Raw genomic sequence first — 16,411 nt, 5'->3', positions numbered from 1 at the left:
TTTCATTTAGACTTCACTTTATTCACATCCCCTCTTCTTCTTATCACAGAGTTACGGTGCTACCAAAGTTAACTGGACATTTGCTTTTCAAACTACGAGTAAATAACACAATAGAGAGGTTTAGCAACGCAACGATATACGTGTCCAATTTCCACATGATTCGATAATGTGTCATTCGATGTGGTCAAAACTTGGCTCCACTCGCTCTCAGTGAAAGTGGTCAAATGGCCCCATTCAATTCCTTTTATTTTTTTTCATTTTGGGATGGGGCTTCCAAGATTAGATGTATGGTAGTCACAAACTTTAAGTGCCATCTGATACGGAATAATTTATCAATTTGACGTCGTCGCCCTTATCATTCATTTTAAAAACGTACACGCACATCGGGCTTTTGCTAAATCTCTCTATTTATTTGGTGCATGAAAGAGTAATTCAGGTATCAACGAGTGTTCTAAGTAGATTACTTTGCGAACATGTATCAGAAAAACAAGGAATACGCATCAATATTAATTTGGTTGAATTATTGGCGACCGTCGTCTTAGTGTACTTCCTTTGCCTGGTATGATAATGGTTTTAGGATAACCCATCGCCGGTTCCGATTAAGATAGGCCTTTCATAGTCCGTAACGCTTTAGCACGATCTTTTTCTGGAACTTTTTGAAGTATCACTGCGCTTGTGAAAAGGCGCGCTAGTTAAATCACTGTGTGAGGATTGAAGGCAGCCTGCGTCACAGCACCAAGTATCTAAACACGAGAGGGACGACATGGGGCCACTTCGGGATGCGATGCATGGGGGTCACGATGGGGATGCACTAAGCACTTGGTACTCGTGGAAGCGTTTCGATCCACGAAACACGAACGACGTAATTTGCACCAACTCGAATTCACTTCTCTTCTAAATTTGAGATGGAATGATGATCGAGTCTTGCATTGTATCTATACGCATTGCATTGGAAGATATCGGAGAAGTAGGGCTTTGTTTGCATGCAGAAAGAAAACATTTTAGACAAGATACATTTTTGCGTACCAGGACCCGGCTATCCAACACTGGTAAGTCACTAATTTGGCGTTAACTTTATAAACTTGAATGAAGGAGATAACGCCAAGTTAAAGATAACGCCGAGTTATTGACTGTACATATTTTGAATAACCAGGGCCAGCCACGCAAGATAAAGTTAGCTCTACTTGTGTACATAACTCAGGCCAATCTCCTTGTCTCGCCGTTGGTAACGGTTGCTCAGTGATACAGCGTACATTTGGCCTCTTCCGGTTGGTCACTTCCGGGCAGCAAATGGAACCTTGTCCTCTCATTGGGAGATTGGAATCAGGCCACATCAAATTAGTAGTTGGCAATCAATCAAGTTTTTTTGTAAAGGCTGATTTTACTTTAAACTGCAAGAAGTGAATTAGAATTTCGGAGCAGCATTAAATATAGCTAAATGTCGGTCTAAATAAATTGCTAACATGTCGGTTATGGTGGGTTGCCCAATTTGTTGATGTGACCTTCAGAGTTAGAATAATGACATGTTATTCGAGAAATTAATCCGCCAAATTATAACGGTCACGAAAATTTTGCGACTAACAGTATCCTGTAATAAAAATATGGTTGACAATTGTATTTGGCAGTACACTATTGATCGTAAAATCTGCAATTTGCTGACGATTGTAATCCATTGACACCAGTTTAGTTTGTCTCATAGCGACATCATACGGTAATCCCTGGAACTGTGTGACAGGAAATGTCTTGCAATGAAAACATGGCTGACTGTTTAAGTGACAATATTATACTCCTTTTACCAGGAAAGGTACACTTCGTAATCCACATTATTTCAGCTTGTTCCAAAGCGACATCTAACGGTAATATCGGAAACTTCTGACTAACCTGTAAAGCGACACCTAACGTTAATCCAGAAAACTTTGGACGTAACTTGTAAGAGCTTGAACATTGCACACAGACCGAGATAAAAATATTTCCAAAATACACACTATTTACATTTCGTTCCCTTCGTTCCACGTTTTCACGTAAATTGTAATCCACGGGTCTACTCAACTGATTTCCGGTCCCGTCACCATCGTAGTCATGTGACTTCCGGTACCGGGTCACGTGACACAAAGATGGTGGCATCACATTGATCTGAAAAATAAGATAAAGGGATATTAGTCCAAATCATATAATTCCGTCCTACCAAAAACAAGTTACAGGTTCGTTCGTGAATTTTGCACGTGTCTCACTTGTTACAAGAAATTCACAGACTGGGAAGCAGCAGCTAACATTCCAATGCGATAAAAAATCCTATGTATAGTGCGTAAACAATGAAGTTATTACAAAGGTTTATCAAAGGAATCTGGCTTTTATTTGTGAACGTAACACCAATGATCAACATGACGCTTTCCAATCTTTTTCACCAGAAACCTTTCATCATCTTGAAGCCCCGGCTATTCTTTTCGTATTATTGACTGGTGGACTGTCAAGGGTTAAAATTCACGCAGTTCTGATGATTTACCATCCTAGAAATGAGCATTTCAATTCGAGAATCTCAACCTTTGATGATTCAAGATGCCTCTGATAGACAATACCGCTTTTCGATAGTTCCATCACGAACGACTATTATTAAAAATATAAGTCGAGCTTATTTATTTTTGCTAGTATGTATGGACATGGATATAGACGTTCGTGGTTCCATCGACTTATTCAAGATGGCGTTTAGGTGAATTAGCAAAATAATTGTTCGGATATTACAAGTCATCCTAATCGCAAATGACCAAATTTAAGATACGTTGCTAATTTAAGATACGATACCTAGCTTCAATTGTAATTGTCATATGACAATTGAAGCTGGGCAATATTTCGATTGAGAAAGAAGTACCTTTGGCGTAAAAAAATACGTTAATCACAAACCCTTCGAAACAATAGCAGTTGGTAGGCAACTCTGCTTAGACCGATATATTGATCAGTTTGGGCCGTTCACTGCAGCTTTATTGATGGGCATGGCCTTCCGCAAAGCCTCCAACAAGTCCACGTGAAGTCTATCCCACTGTTCGTTATCATGAGGTCAAACAATGAGGTAGGCGCTCACGTTGGCGTTTCGAGGCATTTGCGAAAACTCCCTAATGAATCAGCATGAGATCAGCTGACACTTCAGATCTTCGTGTTTCGTACTTTGCCATAGAAGTACGTACGGATTGCGTAACCTGCCTAATGCAATAAAACGCTTACCAGTGACACATGGCCTTGCATCCAAGGAAATTCAGCGTTTTTCGCTGCAGACATCTCACAATGCATTCCCGCACACCTCGCTTCTGTGGTAGCTGAATCGAACTGTCCGGTGGTCGAGGGCCGTCCATATTTTTGTTTAATTGTAGTAACTGGTTTATTCGTTGGAGTCGGTTTTTCATGAGGTTGAATGCATTATGCTCGTATGGATCTGCAAAGACAAGAAACTTGGAGAGATAAGCGCTATTGCACAAATATGCATTCACATTTTCGACACTTTTGCAGCCGAGGAAGTGGTAGAGTGTCGCCAATAGAACTCTCACTTAATGGTCGGGGGGGGGGTGATTCAACTTTGAGCCGAAAGTTTGCTCCCATGATTTCAGGTCAACTATGATTACCATGATACACCTACTACAGAACTTCCAAGGAAGAAGAAGAAACAGAATCATAAACAGAAATTGAAGAAGGAAAAGGAGAGGGAAGAGAAGAGAAGAACAAGAGGAGGAAAACGAAGACGTGCAGTTTGATATTGGAAATCTCGCAAAAAGACCTTGATACTTAAAGCTAAAAATCTGACACTCGCCGTGAGACAGATCTTGCACGCTGCACGCTACACGCTGCATGTAAAACGACAAATCAGAGCTTGACTGTGCCATAATTACAAGACATTGCTGCACAAAACGATCCACCCTCAAGCCATGTTCATAGGCTGAGTGAATTGCTCACTCAATTGTCTACGAATTATTCCAGGAGAAATTGCTATTATTATGTCTCAATGTATTTTCTTATAAAAGGATGAGTGTCAATGATAACCGGAACGCATTTACAAGGTAACTCATGTAAATACAGTTGATGATTGGCGTTTTCTTATCTAGGATGTTGAGTGACACATGCTCAGGTGTTTAACCTGGTGCACCTTCCAGACTTGGCCATGTTCATCCTCTTCAAGTCTTCAGTGGCCTGATCCCCATAGCTCTGTCTTGATTGATGCACTGCTCGGCCATGTGGCCCAACTCTTGGCGTCCCAGCGTTGGCAGTTCTGGAGCACATGCTCCTATGGCTAAGTTATTTTTTAAAAAACCTAGTTTCATGGAAGAAAACCTGGTTTTCTTCAATAAAACATAGTTTTCTTCAAGAAAACCATGTTTTCTTGTTAAAAAACTTAGTTTCATTGAAAAAAACTAGGTTTTCTTGAAGAAAACTATGTTTTTTAAGAAGAAAACCAGGTTTTCTTCAATAAAACTAGGTTTTCTTAATTATTGGACGAACGGCTTGCCATATGCTCCGATGACTGATCTGGAGCGTGCATTTGCAACTTTCACAAGCTGGTGATGAGTGTGTAGTAGGACGTGACAATATTATCTTATGGGATTGATCGCTTGGTCAATGATAATATTGACTGGCAAGGTATACAACTAGTGATTGGTATGTTCTTTCCCAGAAAAAAAATATGTACATATGTAGGTGGTGCTGACGTCACTTTGATCTGCAAATAGGGAAATCAAAGGAAAAAACCTCGGGGGAAAATGCAACATGACATGTATGATAATTGCCATTTTTTTACACAAATCATCAATAATTTACAACAACTAGTCAAATCTTTTTCTGAAAATTTTCCCTTTGGTAGGACATGCACAGACGACACAGATATTTGATTTGATAAGTTTGCATCAATTCTGGTCCCTAGTGTTACATTTCATTGCACTGCACAGTGTAATGATCTAACGATATCAAACACTTGGAACGATATTGAATCCTGACAATTTACGTCTGCACTCAGATGTGGTCGTGTGTAAAATGGAAAATTGCACGCCATAAAAAACGGCCATTCGAAACTCACTTGCAACACGACGATTGATATCTGAAAATGAGTTTTCAAGCATATTATTTGTTCATTAAAGCGTATTTTCCCATTTGGCGACAGGAAGTACACAGTAGTACCAGGAGTGTATAAAAAGTGGCAGGCACGCGATAAAGACATTGAGATACCGATACGAGATTGCCTTGTCCTGTTCGGTGTGTCTGGTCCGGAAAAGAAGGCTCCAAATTTGAAGAATGCGTTTATATTGCCATTTTATTAGCTTCTCAAGGTTGCGGCGTTAATAATTCTATTTGTTTTTGTTCCTGTAACTTAATTGTGAATTGGCAGGTTTCATGGGTTTCGAAAACCTAACGAATAGCTACGGACGACTAAGTACGAAGAAGTCAAACGTAGGTTATCAGAGACTTATTTAAAAGTTTTCCTGATTCCGCGTAATAGTCAGTAATAATCGGCAGAATTTCCCATATAGCGGAAACTTCTCTATTAAGGACAGTAGTTTTGGTCCCAAATTGTTAGTTTCCATTCAATTTTACCTCTATAATCTGGAAACCTCTCTATTAAGGACGGCACTTGTCAGTTCTAGGTTGTCCTAAATAGAGAGGTTTTATTGTATAAGTCTTTTATGAGTACATGTAAATATATAAGTGTGGCAAGAAAAGGATAAAACTGTTTGCCGCTTTTCGTGTACTTGAGGCTATTAGCTATGAAAGGAGACAATCTGTTCAAGTAGACGGCGCTGCCAAAACAGACCTAGGTACAGGCAGATGACTGCTGCCTCTAATCTACTGCTGTTGCCAGGAATGGTTTGATCAAGTTCAGATGAAGACAAATGCCCTTTCCTAAGATGTTGCAGCCGCAATAAGAGCAACACTATCCGAGTAGGAAAAAAATCCGGCTCGCTGTTTGTTATGTGGGATTGAAGGGTAAATTTTTGTATTGTGCATCTTTTTTTATCTTAGCTTCATGTTTTGCCAAAAAGAATTGGCAGTTACATTTGTGATAACATTTTCCGATGGCTTAGAATGATATTAACCGACAGGGAATGATCGCAAATGGGGAGTTTCCGTAAAGCCCCCGAAACGCCAACGCGAACGCCTATTCCATTGTTTGAGCTCCTGATGACAATGACAGCCTCCGAGTTCGCTTTTCGGGGAATTTTTAAAACAACGCTTGAAGCGCCAACTTTACGCGACCGCCTGCCTCATCTTTTGATCTCCTGATCTGGATGTCGAAAAGGGTTATGGACGTTCAGGTATCCGGGATCGAAGCTTTGTGCGAAGACATGTGATATCGGAGCAAATTACGGAACTTTGATATATCAAAGACATAAGAAACCGCGTCATCGCTAAAATGGTTAATACGATAATTTGCTGGCGTAACAAATATACATTTGATGACAACGTGTACGTAGGTTGATTATTAATGACATTAATTAGTGTTCTACGAAACAGGGTAATTACATGAGGCAGCATCAGACAGTGTCCCTAGGGGTTCTCGAGATCAATCATGAGCTGGGACCTTCTCGGAACATGCGCCCTCGTCGGCTTTTAAGAGGGGTACACCGATCGTAATTACAGGTGGTCCAGGAAAATAGAAATGCACCTATACACAATGCGGTAATGCAGCTATTACGAGCAGGAATTTGCTGGAACTTGGTTTTTGTAATACATAAATTTGTATATCTTTCTACAAAACGCCACTGCTGAAATTTATATTTATATCTGATACGTATTTACGCAATTGGAAAATTTCAAATTCAATTACAAATTACAAATTTTCAACGAACGGCGCAGGCCTTTAACCCAGTAAGAACTGGGCAAGGCGTTATTTTGAAAACGTTTTGACACAAAAAACAAATGGCCAGGAGTACATTTTACTCAGTGTGCATTGAACTGAGAGACACAATTACACCCCAGTTTATCTACGCATCAACTATATCATACTTAAGCCTTTTCCATTTTTATTTAACTATATTCGGACTCAGGACATCAAACACAACACTGAAAATTTCACCCCGAGGACCTGACAGCAATTCCAAGAAATTACTAATATATTAATGGCGCTATAATTGGCAATGCATTAAACGATGCATTGTGCACATATAATGTAGCCTCGGGGTTGGAGACTGATGGCATGAAAAAGGAAAAATATGCGAATATCAGAATGAAACCATTACGTTGAGCGAGCATCGTAAAGGCCCATACGCTGTTTGTGATATTGCATTTGTGGCTCATGAAAAGGGGAAACAAAATTTCTGTTCGTATGCATGCTAATTCAATGAAACTTGCCCTAAATGTATTTCTATACCAGTTTATGGCTAATACAATGAAACTTGCCATAAAAGTATTTCTATACCGGTTTATGGCTAATACAATGAAACTTGCCATAAAAGTATTTCTAATACCAGTTTATGGCATTGTTAAAGTTATATTCAGTGGATATGAGTTTGAAATAGAAAACATTTTTAGTTATTGAACAAACTAAGTGGGGCCTTTAAAGTGGTACGCCGATCGTTTCTAATCGTAGGTCAAGAAAATAGAAATGCAGTTATACACAATGCCGTCGAGCATTTATCATGCATGCAACTTCGCTGAAACTTGGTATGGATAGCATATGTATATCTTTCTGCACAACGGCAGTGTTGAAGTTAATATTAAAATCGTATCAATACGCAATTGGACATCTCAATTGAATTACAAATTTCAAATTTTTCACGGATGGTGTAGGCCTTTAAGATTACGAAGCTAAATGTAACAACTAAGGGGAGTGTTTAATCATATTCTGTAACTGATCATCAATTATTTAATCATAACATTGATACCGAAATAGCATAATTTTGACATTTATAGGATTTTAAATGTACACTTACAATTAAGTTCTGCAAACATCATAAATGTTTTCAAATGCGATATAATCATCAATTTTATTGTAACCTTGGTTATAAATTAATGCAACGATATATTGCACCCACATGAGGTCTGTTTTATTTTCCAGTCAATCAACTATTTCTATCGCCTCATGTTTAATGAACTGAAAGCCATTTCCAACCCAGATCTGGCTTGTTTAGAATACACCGATGTAAAACTTACAGGCGAATTAAAGGAACCACCGTTGTTATTTCTTGAGCGTGGTTGTTCTTATTTTCCTCTAGAAGTAAATCGCGTGACGCATTTTGGATACGACGCAAAGGCATTGCTAGGGTTTCAGGGACGGCCGGGTTGTTCACAGCTTGGTAAGTTTAGTGACCGAAAAGTTTAAAAGACCGCTACTTGTCATGACGAACCCATTAAGTTCCGCTAAAACTTGGTGGAGCCCTTGAGGCTGCGATGGAATAGCGGCAGCTATGCCTTATGGACTACTTAGTACTGTAAACAGTGCTAGAGGGGGAGGGGGGGGGGGGGGCTGACTCCAACCACTGAGACCTGTGTCGTCGAAGTATTGGAGTAATCAAGAACATTACTACGCAACGCTGCTGTCCCTCGTGACTTGGTAGCGGACAACTTGGGAATTATACCCTAACCTGATTACTCCGTTAGTCCTTTAATTAAGCAACGATTCGATATGATCAAAAGTTTTATTCATGCGTACTCCGATATGTCATGAGGAGAAATTGTTTAATGAATAATATCGGCAACTCTATTGAGTAGTATTAAATTCATAGTTTTAAATAGCGTGTTGTTATTGATGAATGATATTTCAATCTAAAATACGCTGATCCAGCATTGTATAGCAGTCTGTAAAAGCAACTGGCATCGATTGTAATATCTATAAAATGTAAGTAAAGTAACTTTTGTTTCTTATAGTGTCACCCTTATGAACTGGCCAGTCAGCTTTGGCTTTTGTGAAACTTTTACTTCCGAACTACCATCACTAAGAAATGCCAGGAGCTTGGCGAGAATGCAGTTTGTACCCTTAAGATTTAAAGGAAAGGAACTTAGGATATTCACATTCATATATTCAATGTTTGGCTGTGAAAATATACCATACTAGTAGTTTTTACTTCTCTTTTAAAGATAGGCCTAATTGACCAATGTTTTAATGGGAAGACATAACAAATTATCCTTATCACTGCTGGGTTCAACGTAAAGAGATTCCGGGTTGTCTAATTATAATGTCCATTTGTCCCAAAGTGGTCTTTTGAGGACAAAGTAACAACTATCAATGCTGGATTTAACGTGGTTTAGTTATAATTTCCATTTGTACAAAAGTTGTGTTTTGAGAACTAAGTAACAACTATCAATGCTGGATTTAACGTGGTTTGGTTATAATTTCCATTTGTACAAAAGTTGTCTTATGAGGACAAAGTAACAACTATCAATGCTGAATTTAACGTGGTTTGGTTATAATTTCCATTTGTACAAAAGTTGTCTTTTGAGGACAAAGTCACAACTATCAATGCTGGATTTAACGTGGTTTAGTTATAATTTCCATTTGTACAAAAGTTGTCTTTTGAAGACAAAGTAACAACTATCAATGCTGGATTTAACGTGGTTTGGTTATAATTTCCATTTGTACAAAAGTTGTCTTTTGAGGACAAAGTAACAACTATCAATGCTGGATTTAACGTGGTTTGGTTATAATTTCCATTTGTACAAAAGTTGTCTTTTGAGGACAAAGTCACAACTATCAATGCTGGATTTAACGTGGTTTGGTTATAATTTCCATTCCTACAAAAATAACAACTATCAATACTGGATTTCACGGTAAGAGATTCAGTGGTATTTAAGAAAAATCATTTCAGTCCCGAATCGGCCATTTGAAGACATCATCATAATCAGAACAAATGCAAGGATAAGTTAACTTCCATACTCTCCAGACCTGAGGAAGGACACATCATGTACCAAACAATTACGGACAATATGGCGCCAAACTGAGGGAACATGACTTTCCTGCATTGCCTCAAACTAATATCGACATATATCAATGGTTCCGACGACCTAATTGCACGATGTCCGCCAGATGGACATGTTTGCTAAACGTAATTACCGATTCTCACGCAAGGCCGTCTGTTTACGGAGACATTAGAAGGATAAGTGACTTGTAACTGGTTCTTCGAAATACCTTGAGAGCGTTATAATCTAAAACAATAGAGGCGCCAAATCATCCATGAAAAGACAGATCAGAATAGATACGTGATTGTATAGGTGTGGAAAAAACTTCAAAAAGTTTATTTGCCCCGACCAGTTTAGGACTAATGATCCCCATGGAAGCTGTTTCGTGGGGGTCGATGTTATCAAGACTTGCCATGATAACCCTTGGATAAGTCAGTCGAACAAAGCGACCTCAGGCCTAGGTGTGAGTGGGTTTTGTTTAAAGACACTAGACCATGTATTGGGCTAGGCCTGACGAATTTAACTACGAGGTAAGGGGAAACACGTCATGATTCACTTTGCAGATAACAGCTTTTGGCATTCATTGATGTGACCTTGGCTAACGAATGGTCTACTGAGGCACGATACACAATTTTTTTAAAAGTTGCCTGGCCGTGATCTCTTGCTCGCGCACATGTGCAAGAAAGATATCGCGTTATTTTTGGCCATGGCCGGTGTAAAAGTAAAAAGTGTCCCCCTAGAAAAAGTGTCCGGGCCTATTGTATTCTGACAGATTATGGCATATGGTTCTATAGAGGCAATGACCGTCAATAGCTCAGCGCATAATAGAATCCTTTGTTCCCGGACATTTTATCCTAGGACATTTTAAACTTCTACACCGGCATGAACGCAAATTGTCTGACGAAGAGAATGCGATAGATGCCATTTGATGTCAGACACTGAAAAACACTTAACGAGTCTTCTATGATAATAGCATTAAGTTTACCACCTTCGACAGTATGAACAAAAAGACTCGTTATAGGAAACTTTAAATCAAATTTTCGCATTAATCGAATTCTCCACCACGGCGAAGGATGCATTTGATTACTGTGTGCCACTGAAACAGACTGTGACTATGTCAACGCCATCAACCGTCAGATAATCACCAAAGACAACAGTCAGCTAAATCTCCACTTCTGTTCCTGAAACAAATCAGCCCTGTTTTTGAAACACACTGTATAAAGCATCACCTTCGTATACAATTTACTGCTAGAAATAATCACTCATTCTTTTACTGAACTCTGTTTGCTGGGCGTCTGCTATTTTTCCGAAAAAAGGAAAAGGCGAACGATCTGTTTTGTAAAAAATCTTAGTCACAACTGACTTTTATCACTAAAATCCAACATCTATAAGCTGTACACGATTACATAAACAATTACAAACACACCAAGCATGTAAGCACCTTATATATATATAGGTCTAATATATAGAGTATATGTCTAACTCATTGTAAAGCTTAAAAGGGACATTTATGATTCCCAAATACATTCAATCAAATCGCGTCTGCCTTCACCCATTAAAACCTCTTCACAATCATTATCAGCCCAGACATCCGTCAGCTAAATCTTCATTTCAGTATTAAAAATAAATCAACCCTGTTTTTGAAACATACTGTATAAAAATCACCATCTCCAATACGATTTCAATTGGAAAAAGTCACTCATTCAATCAAACAGCCTCTGCCTTTATCCATTAAAACCTCTTCACGATAATCAGCGGAGGCTGCCGTCAGCTTAATCTCCATTTCAGCACTCGAAACCAAAGAGCGCGACGATCGAAGTTAGAACCACACCATCGGCATGTGAGAATCATATGGGTTTTGAGCTGAGCAAAAAGTCCGGAAGCATTATTGTTTAAAAAAGCCAATTTAAGATGACAAAATTACGATGTGGAGTGATTTTCCACTTGAAATGAGAGGCAATCAGACGTACATGGAATGACTCGGCGGAAATGACGACATACTTGAAATACTGCTGATCGGAAGAGATCGGCAAAATGACGCCATCTTTTGGAGTTGGATCTGACTGACAGACATGATCGATGAGCAGCGGGACAGAAGTGCTTGGGGACCGAGCAATAATCTCGCCCTTTCCATGTCGAAAATTCCGAAATTCCGATATGATGCTTACTTAAAAATCGCAACTAAGATTCGTACACGACTCTTATAAAGATTTTACAGGTACATGTACATGTACATGCACTTGTACACGAGTACATGTACTGGTACATGTAACCAAATATTAAAAAATATTGAGAGAAAAAAATTTTGATTAAAATGTTATCACGTTTTTTCGACAATATGAAAAAAGAAATGCTTGCTCACTGACAACACCTGGGGTGACCATTTTGCACCAAAGGTCTAAGCCCCCCCCCCCCTCCCGCCCTAAAATCAGTCATCCGACGAGAAAAGTAGAATGGGTAGTCAGGTGTTCGGAAATGAGCCACTTCTCGGGCATGTGGCAAGATCTAATGCATCAATTCATTTTGTAATCATGTTGAGTTTTTCCTGAAACCGTCATAAACTCGATGAACCAGGCAGCAGTCGCAGCGTAATTTTATTGAGAGTGCCGAGAACGCTGGTTTAAGTAATTGATACCAAACTGGAGGTAACGGTTGTACCAAACACCGCGAGGATGGATAACTAGGCATTGCATTTATTCACCCTTGACGATTTAGGCCTATCGATCCCAATGAAGGCTGTTTCGTGGGGGTCGATGTTATCAAGATTTGTCCTAAAGCCCGCAGCACACTAGCCGCCAACTTCTGCGTTCACAGGCGTTTTTTGCCGCAAGAGTCCTGAACGCCTAAAAAAAAATCCCTATTCTGCTACGAAAGGCGTCGGCGAACGCGACTCGACGCGACTTATATCTAACATGTTTGATTTTTGACGCGTGTCGCCGCGTTTGAACGCAAGAAGAAGCCAGGTGTGCTACGGATGGCCGCCTGACTTGGCGTCGGGGGCGAGGGTATGGCAAATCAGCTTGCGTCTTGATGTCACCTGACTTCAAAATGGCAGCCTAAAGTGCCGGAAAAGACGCTAATGGACGCCGATTCTGGGCAGGTGTGCTCTGACCGAGATCCACTGGTGCGAACGGGCGTTGTTCAAAGACAATATACTGCGTATTGGCCTAGGCCTCAATTCTTTCCACTGCGAGATGAGGGGCAAAATGTCGTAATGAGCCAAAAGGAAGGCCAAACCGCGGCGGAAGGTCGTGGCCGAAATGACTTCTGAAACATTATTCAGAAACGAAGATGTCACACCCAAAATAAGATTAGTTGTAAAAAGATCTATGACTTCTGATGAAGTAACCAATCTTATGCAAGAATTATAAAACATATTTTAAAGGCCGAGATCAGTCGTTAGAAATTAGAAATTTTTGATTGAATTAGAAAATTTCAAAATGCGTTAATACGTACCGAATATAAATGTTAGCATTGCCATTGTGTAGACAGATATACAAATACAATGTACTATACAAACCAAATTTCAGCATTTTGGTCTGTATAATAGCATCACTTTACAGCATTGTGTATAACTGCATTTCGAATTTCCTGGACTACGAGTAATTGCTTACTGCTTACACCTTCATGAAATCTGTGCATTCTGTACGACTGAATCTGAAAATGTTTTGATGAGTCTATTTCAGCAACACCTTCTTACTCGAGAGTAAACCAAATGGGAATAGGAGAGCTAAATTAAGTGATCCACGTATTGGCTTTTAATGAACTCCCTGTCAGATCAATGACATGTGATAAATTGTGCAGATTACATCTCCGGGGAAACCGCACTCAGCATTTAACGATTAGGTTGACTGTCGAGGTGTCATCAATTACTTATCGTGGTTCAATTACGGGAAAACGTCCCTCCTGTCGAAGGTTACGTCCTTGCTTTTCTTAAAGATCAGTGAAAGGAGCAGCAATTGGAATAAGGCTTTTTACGAGGCAAAAAGAGCTAAAATTAGAGGTCAAGCAGTGTTTATTTATGAATATAATGAAAAGTATGAAAGGCGCAAACTTGCTTGGTTAACATTACCTTTACCCTTTCTTATGCAATATCTTTCTTTAACCATCCTAACTGCCTCAAAACAGAAATGACGATAATGTACTGACTGCACAGGACTCTTTCACATACTATAATCGGTTAATATCCTCTCTCTGAATGTTTACAGGTATGAGGCAGTTTAAGGAATTGATATCAAACTAGGCGTACTTGATTCAGAGAAAGACATTGCCATCCCAGCTTTTTATCAACGATATATGCACCAGTAACTGCCCACACATATTAAATCTAAAGGAATATTTTTCCTCAAATAAAGGCTCAACCACTCGGCCCTAAAACATATGGGGCAAGCTTCCGTTGTCTAAAGTTAAATCTTGCTTACCGGTCTTACTTGACGACGCGACGTATCTTTTCCTCTGTATTGTTAAGCAGGAAACACGTGACATTCGATCATGTGACCTTCATGTGACAAGCGCGTGACTTAAGCTGTTTATTTTCAGTAAAAATGCTAATAACAGTGGAAGAATTTTTAATTCAACAAAATCATGTTTGTCTGGTGATGTTCTTAATTATGGCACAGGTGTCTAATAGGTGACAAGGGACTGACAACAGTTCTAAAAGAGCACAAACCCATATCGAATTAGCCTTTTAAGTAAGGGCTCGACTCTAAATGAATGGTTAATTTGGATAATGGGGGCTCGCTATATAATTGCTATTTCGGAATTCCAAATCTTTACTTACGGGATTGAAGGACGAATGTCTAAAACATATCATCGATAACCTGCGTAGAAGTTTGATAGAATGTCTCTTTGCTAGGCAATACCTTTGAGCTTTGAGGTTATTGCTTTGAAATCTATGCAATACACAACTTGTACCTTGCTTGCAAATATCCTTTTCAATACTTAAAATAAATTTCAATACTTGTTGTTTTTCGAGACAAAAAAGACATTTCCTATGAAAACTAGAAGAGATATGATTTGTTACAAATGCCACTAGTACTGATTCACCTAATTGGGCTGCATCACTGACACTTTCTGTTGTGAAAAGGGTAGCAAATCCTGGCCAAGCCGGTTTTCTTCTTTTTTGGGGTAAGTGTAGAAGTTTAAAATGTCCAAAGACAGATTGTCTGGAGAACAAAGGATTCTATCATGCCCTTTTATCTCTGAGCTTTTGGTGGTCATGGCGTTTCATGGAGAACCACATACCATAAGGCCAGACACTTATGTCGACTTATGCCGACCTTGTCGGATAAATGACATTTATTTATCCGACAATGTCGCCTGAACCTAAATGGTTAAGCGATGTATCACTTATTCGCGTGTCGCGTCTGACAACCAAGATGATGTACAGGAAGTCTTCCACAGCTTGTCAAGGCTGACAGGAAACAGATAATACTATTTTGAGGAGTGAGCAAGACTGATCGACTCCCGTCAAAGAACTAAGTGGTGAAATCAATTGAAGTCAGCGGTGCTACGAGTGCGGCAAGTAAAATGACACGTGCTACTGGAAGTGAGCGATATTGCTTAGGAAGCTGGCGGGACAAAAGGACTCGTGACCTACATTCAAAGATTCCAAGTCAATCTCTCCTCCATTGTCTTCCTTTTGGTATGGAAAGGTTGTTTTAGCCCCAAAGTGATTGTTTCCTTTCAATTTGTGACCTCTTTAATCAGGACACCTCTCCAATGATTAAGCACAGCATTTGTTAGTTTCGAGGGTGTCCTTAATAGAGAGGTGCAACTTTATTGCTGATGCTCACCTCACAACAAAGTCATGGTACAATCATACGTTTCCTACGGCACCAGTTAATTTGGTTCATATCATTTTCCGTGTGTTAACCACTTCATTATTGCCGCTCCGGGGTTACATGAATATTCTCAAGATACTTGATATAAACGTATGGCTGTTGTAAGGCGAGAGGCAATTTGTGCGGACATTTGGCCCGGGGGTTGGAATTAAGTGGTATTCTCTGATAACGTCCTCTTATTGACTCGATGAGCTATGGACGTCAAAATTTCAAACCCAAAAACGAAAATGTATCAGGCCATTTTAATTTCTGCTCTGGATCAGTGCACGAAACACACCCTTTCTTTATCACGTTTTAGTTTTACTGTTTTTTTGTTGGTTTTTTTGTTGTTTTTTTTTCTGTTTTACTGCAGACCTCTTTTGATTAATTTTCATGTACAAAAGACCCCACACCCGATGACATTTAAAACTGCACTATCCCCACAAGTGTTACATCTCTAGTTATTATTTCCATATTTCAGTGTTTCAATGCAATAGACTGAAACAATGGTATTTCGATAAAAAAAAGCTTTTGTCAATCTATCTTTCAGCGTGGCCAAAAAAATAAGGGGAAACACTGAGAAACGGAAACACTCAAAACACGTTACACCGCAAACCTTAATCTTAAATGATGGTTTATGAAAGGAGCCATGACCAGTGTTTAGGCCTTGTCGGCAACACACCTATTCAACAATAAGAACTGACAACGTAGGCGTAGCAAAC

General features: G+C 39.4%; 1 protein-coding gene across 2 annotated transcripts in view; it reads right to left on the bottom strand.

Annotated features, from left to right (window-relative positions):
- Positions 1-16,411, bottom strand: part of LOC135499063 (uncharacterized) — a 96,326-nt gene continuing 79,915 nt past the window's right edge. For both annotated transcript variants that reach the window (XR_010449215.1, XM_064789702.1), the window contains 2 exons: positions 3,217-3,424; positions 1-2,133 (listed from right to left, as the gene is read on the bottom strand). Coding sequence is in view for 1 of the 2 variants with exons in the window: in XM_064789702.1 (XP_064645772.1) it covers position 2,133; positions 3,217-3,424 (209 nt within the window). In the remaining variant the exon portion in view is untranslated. The remainder of the gene's footprint in view (positions 2,134-3,216; positions 3,425-16,411) is intronic.

This window comes from Lineus longissimus, chromosome 14, assembly GCF_910592395.1.
Source record: "Lineus longissimus chromosome 14, tnLinLong1.2, whole genome shotgun sequence".
Lineage (NCBI taxonomy): Eukaryota > Metazoa > Nemertea > Pilidiophora > Heteronemertea > Lineidae > Lineus > Lineus longissimus.
Note: the sequence above shows the minus strand (reverse complement) of the source record. Positions and strands in the feature narration are given on the sequence as shown.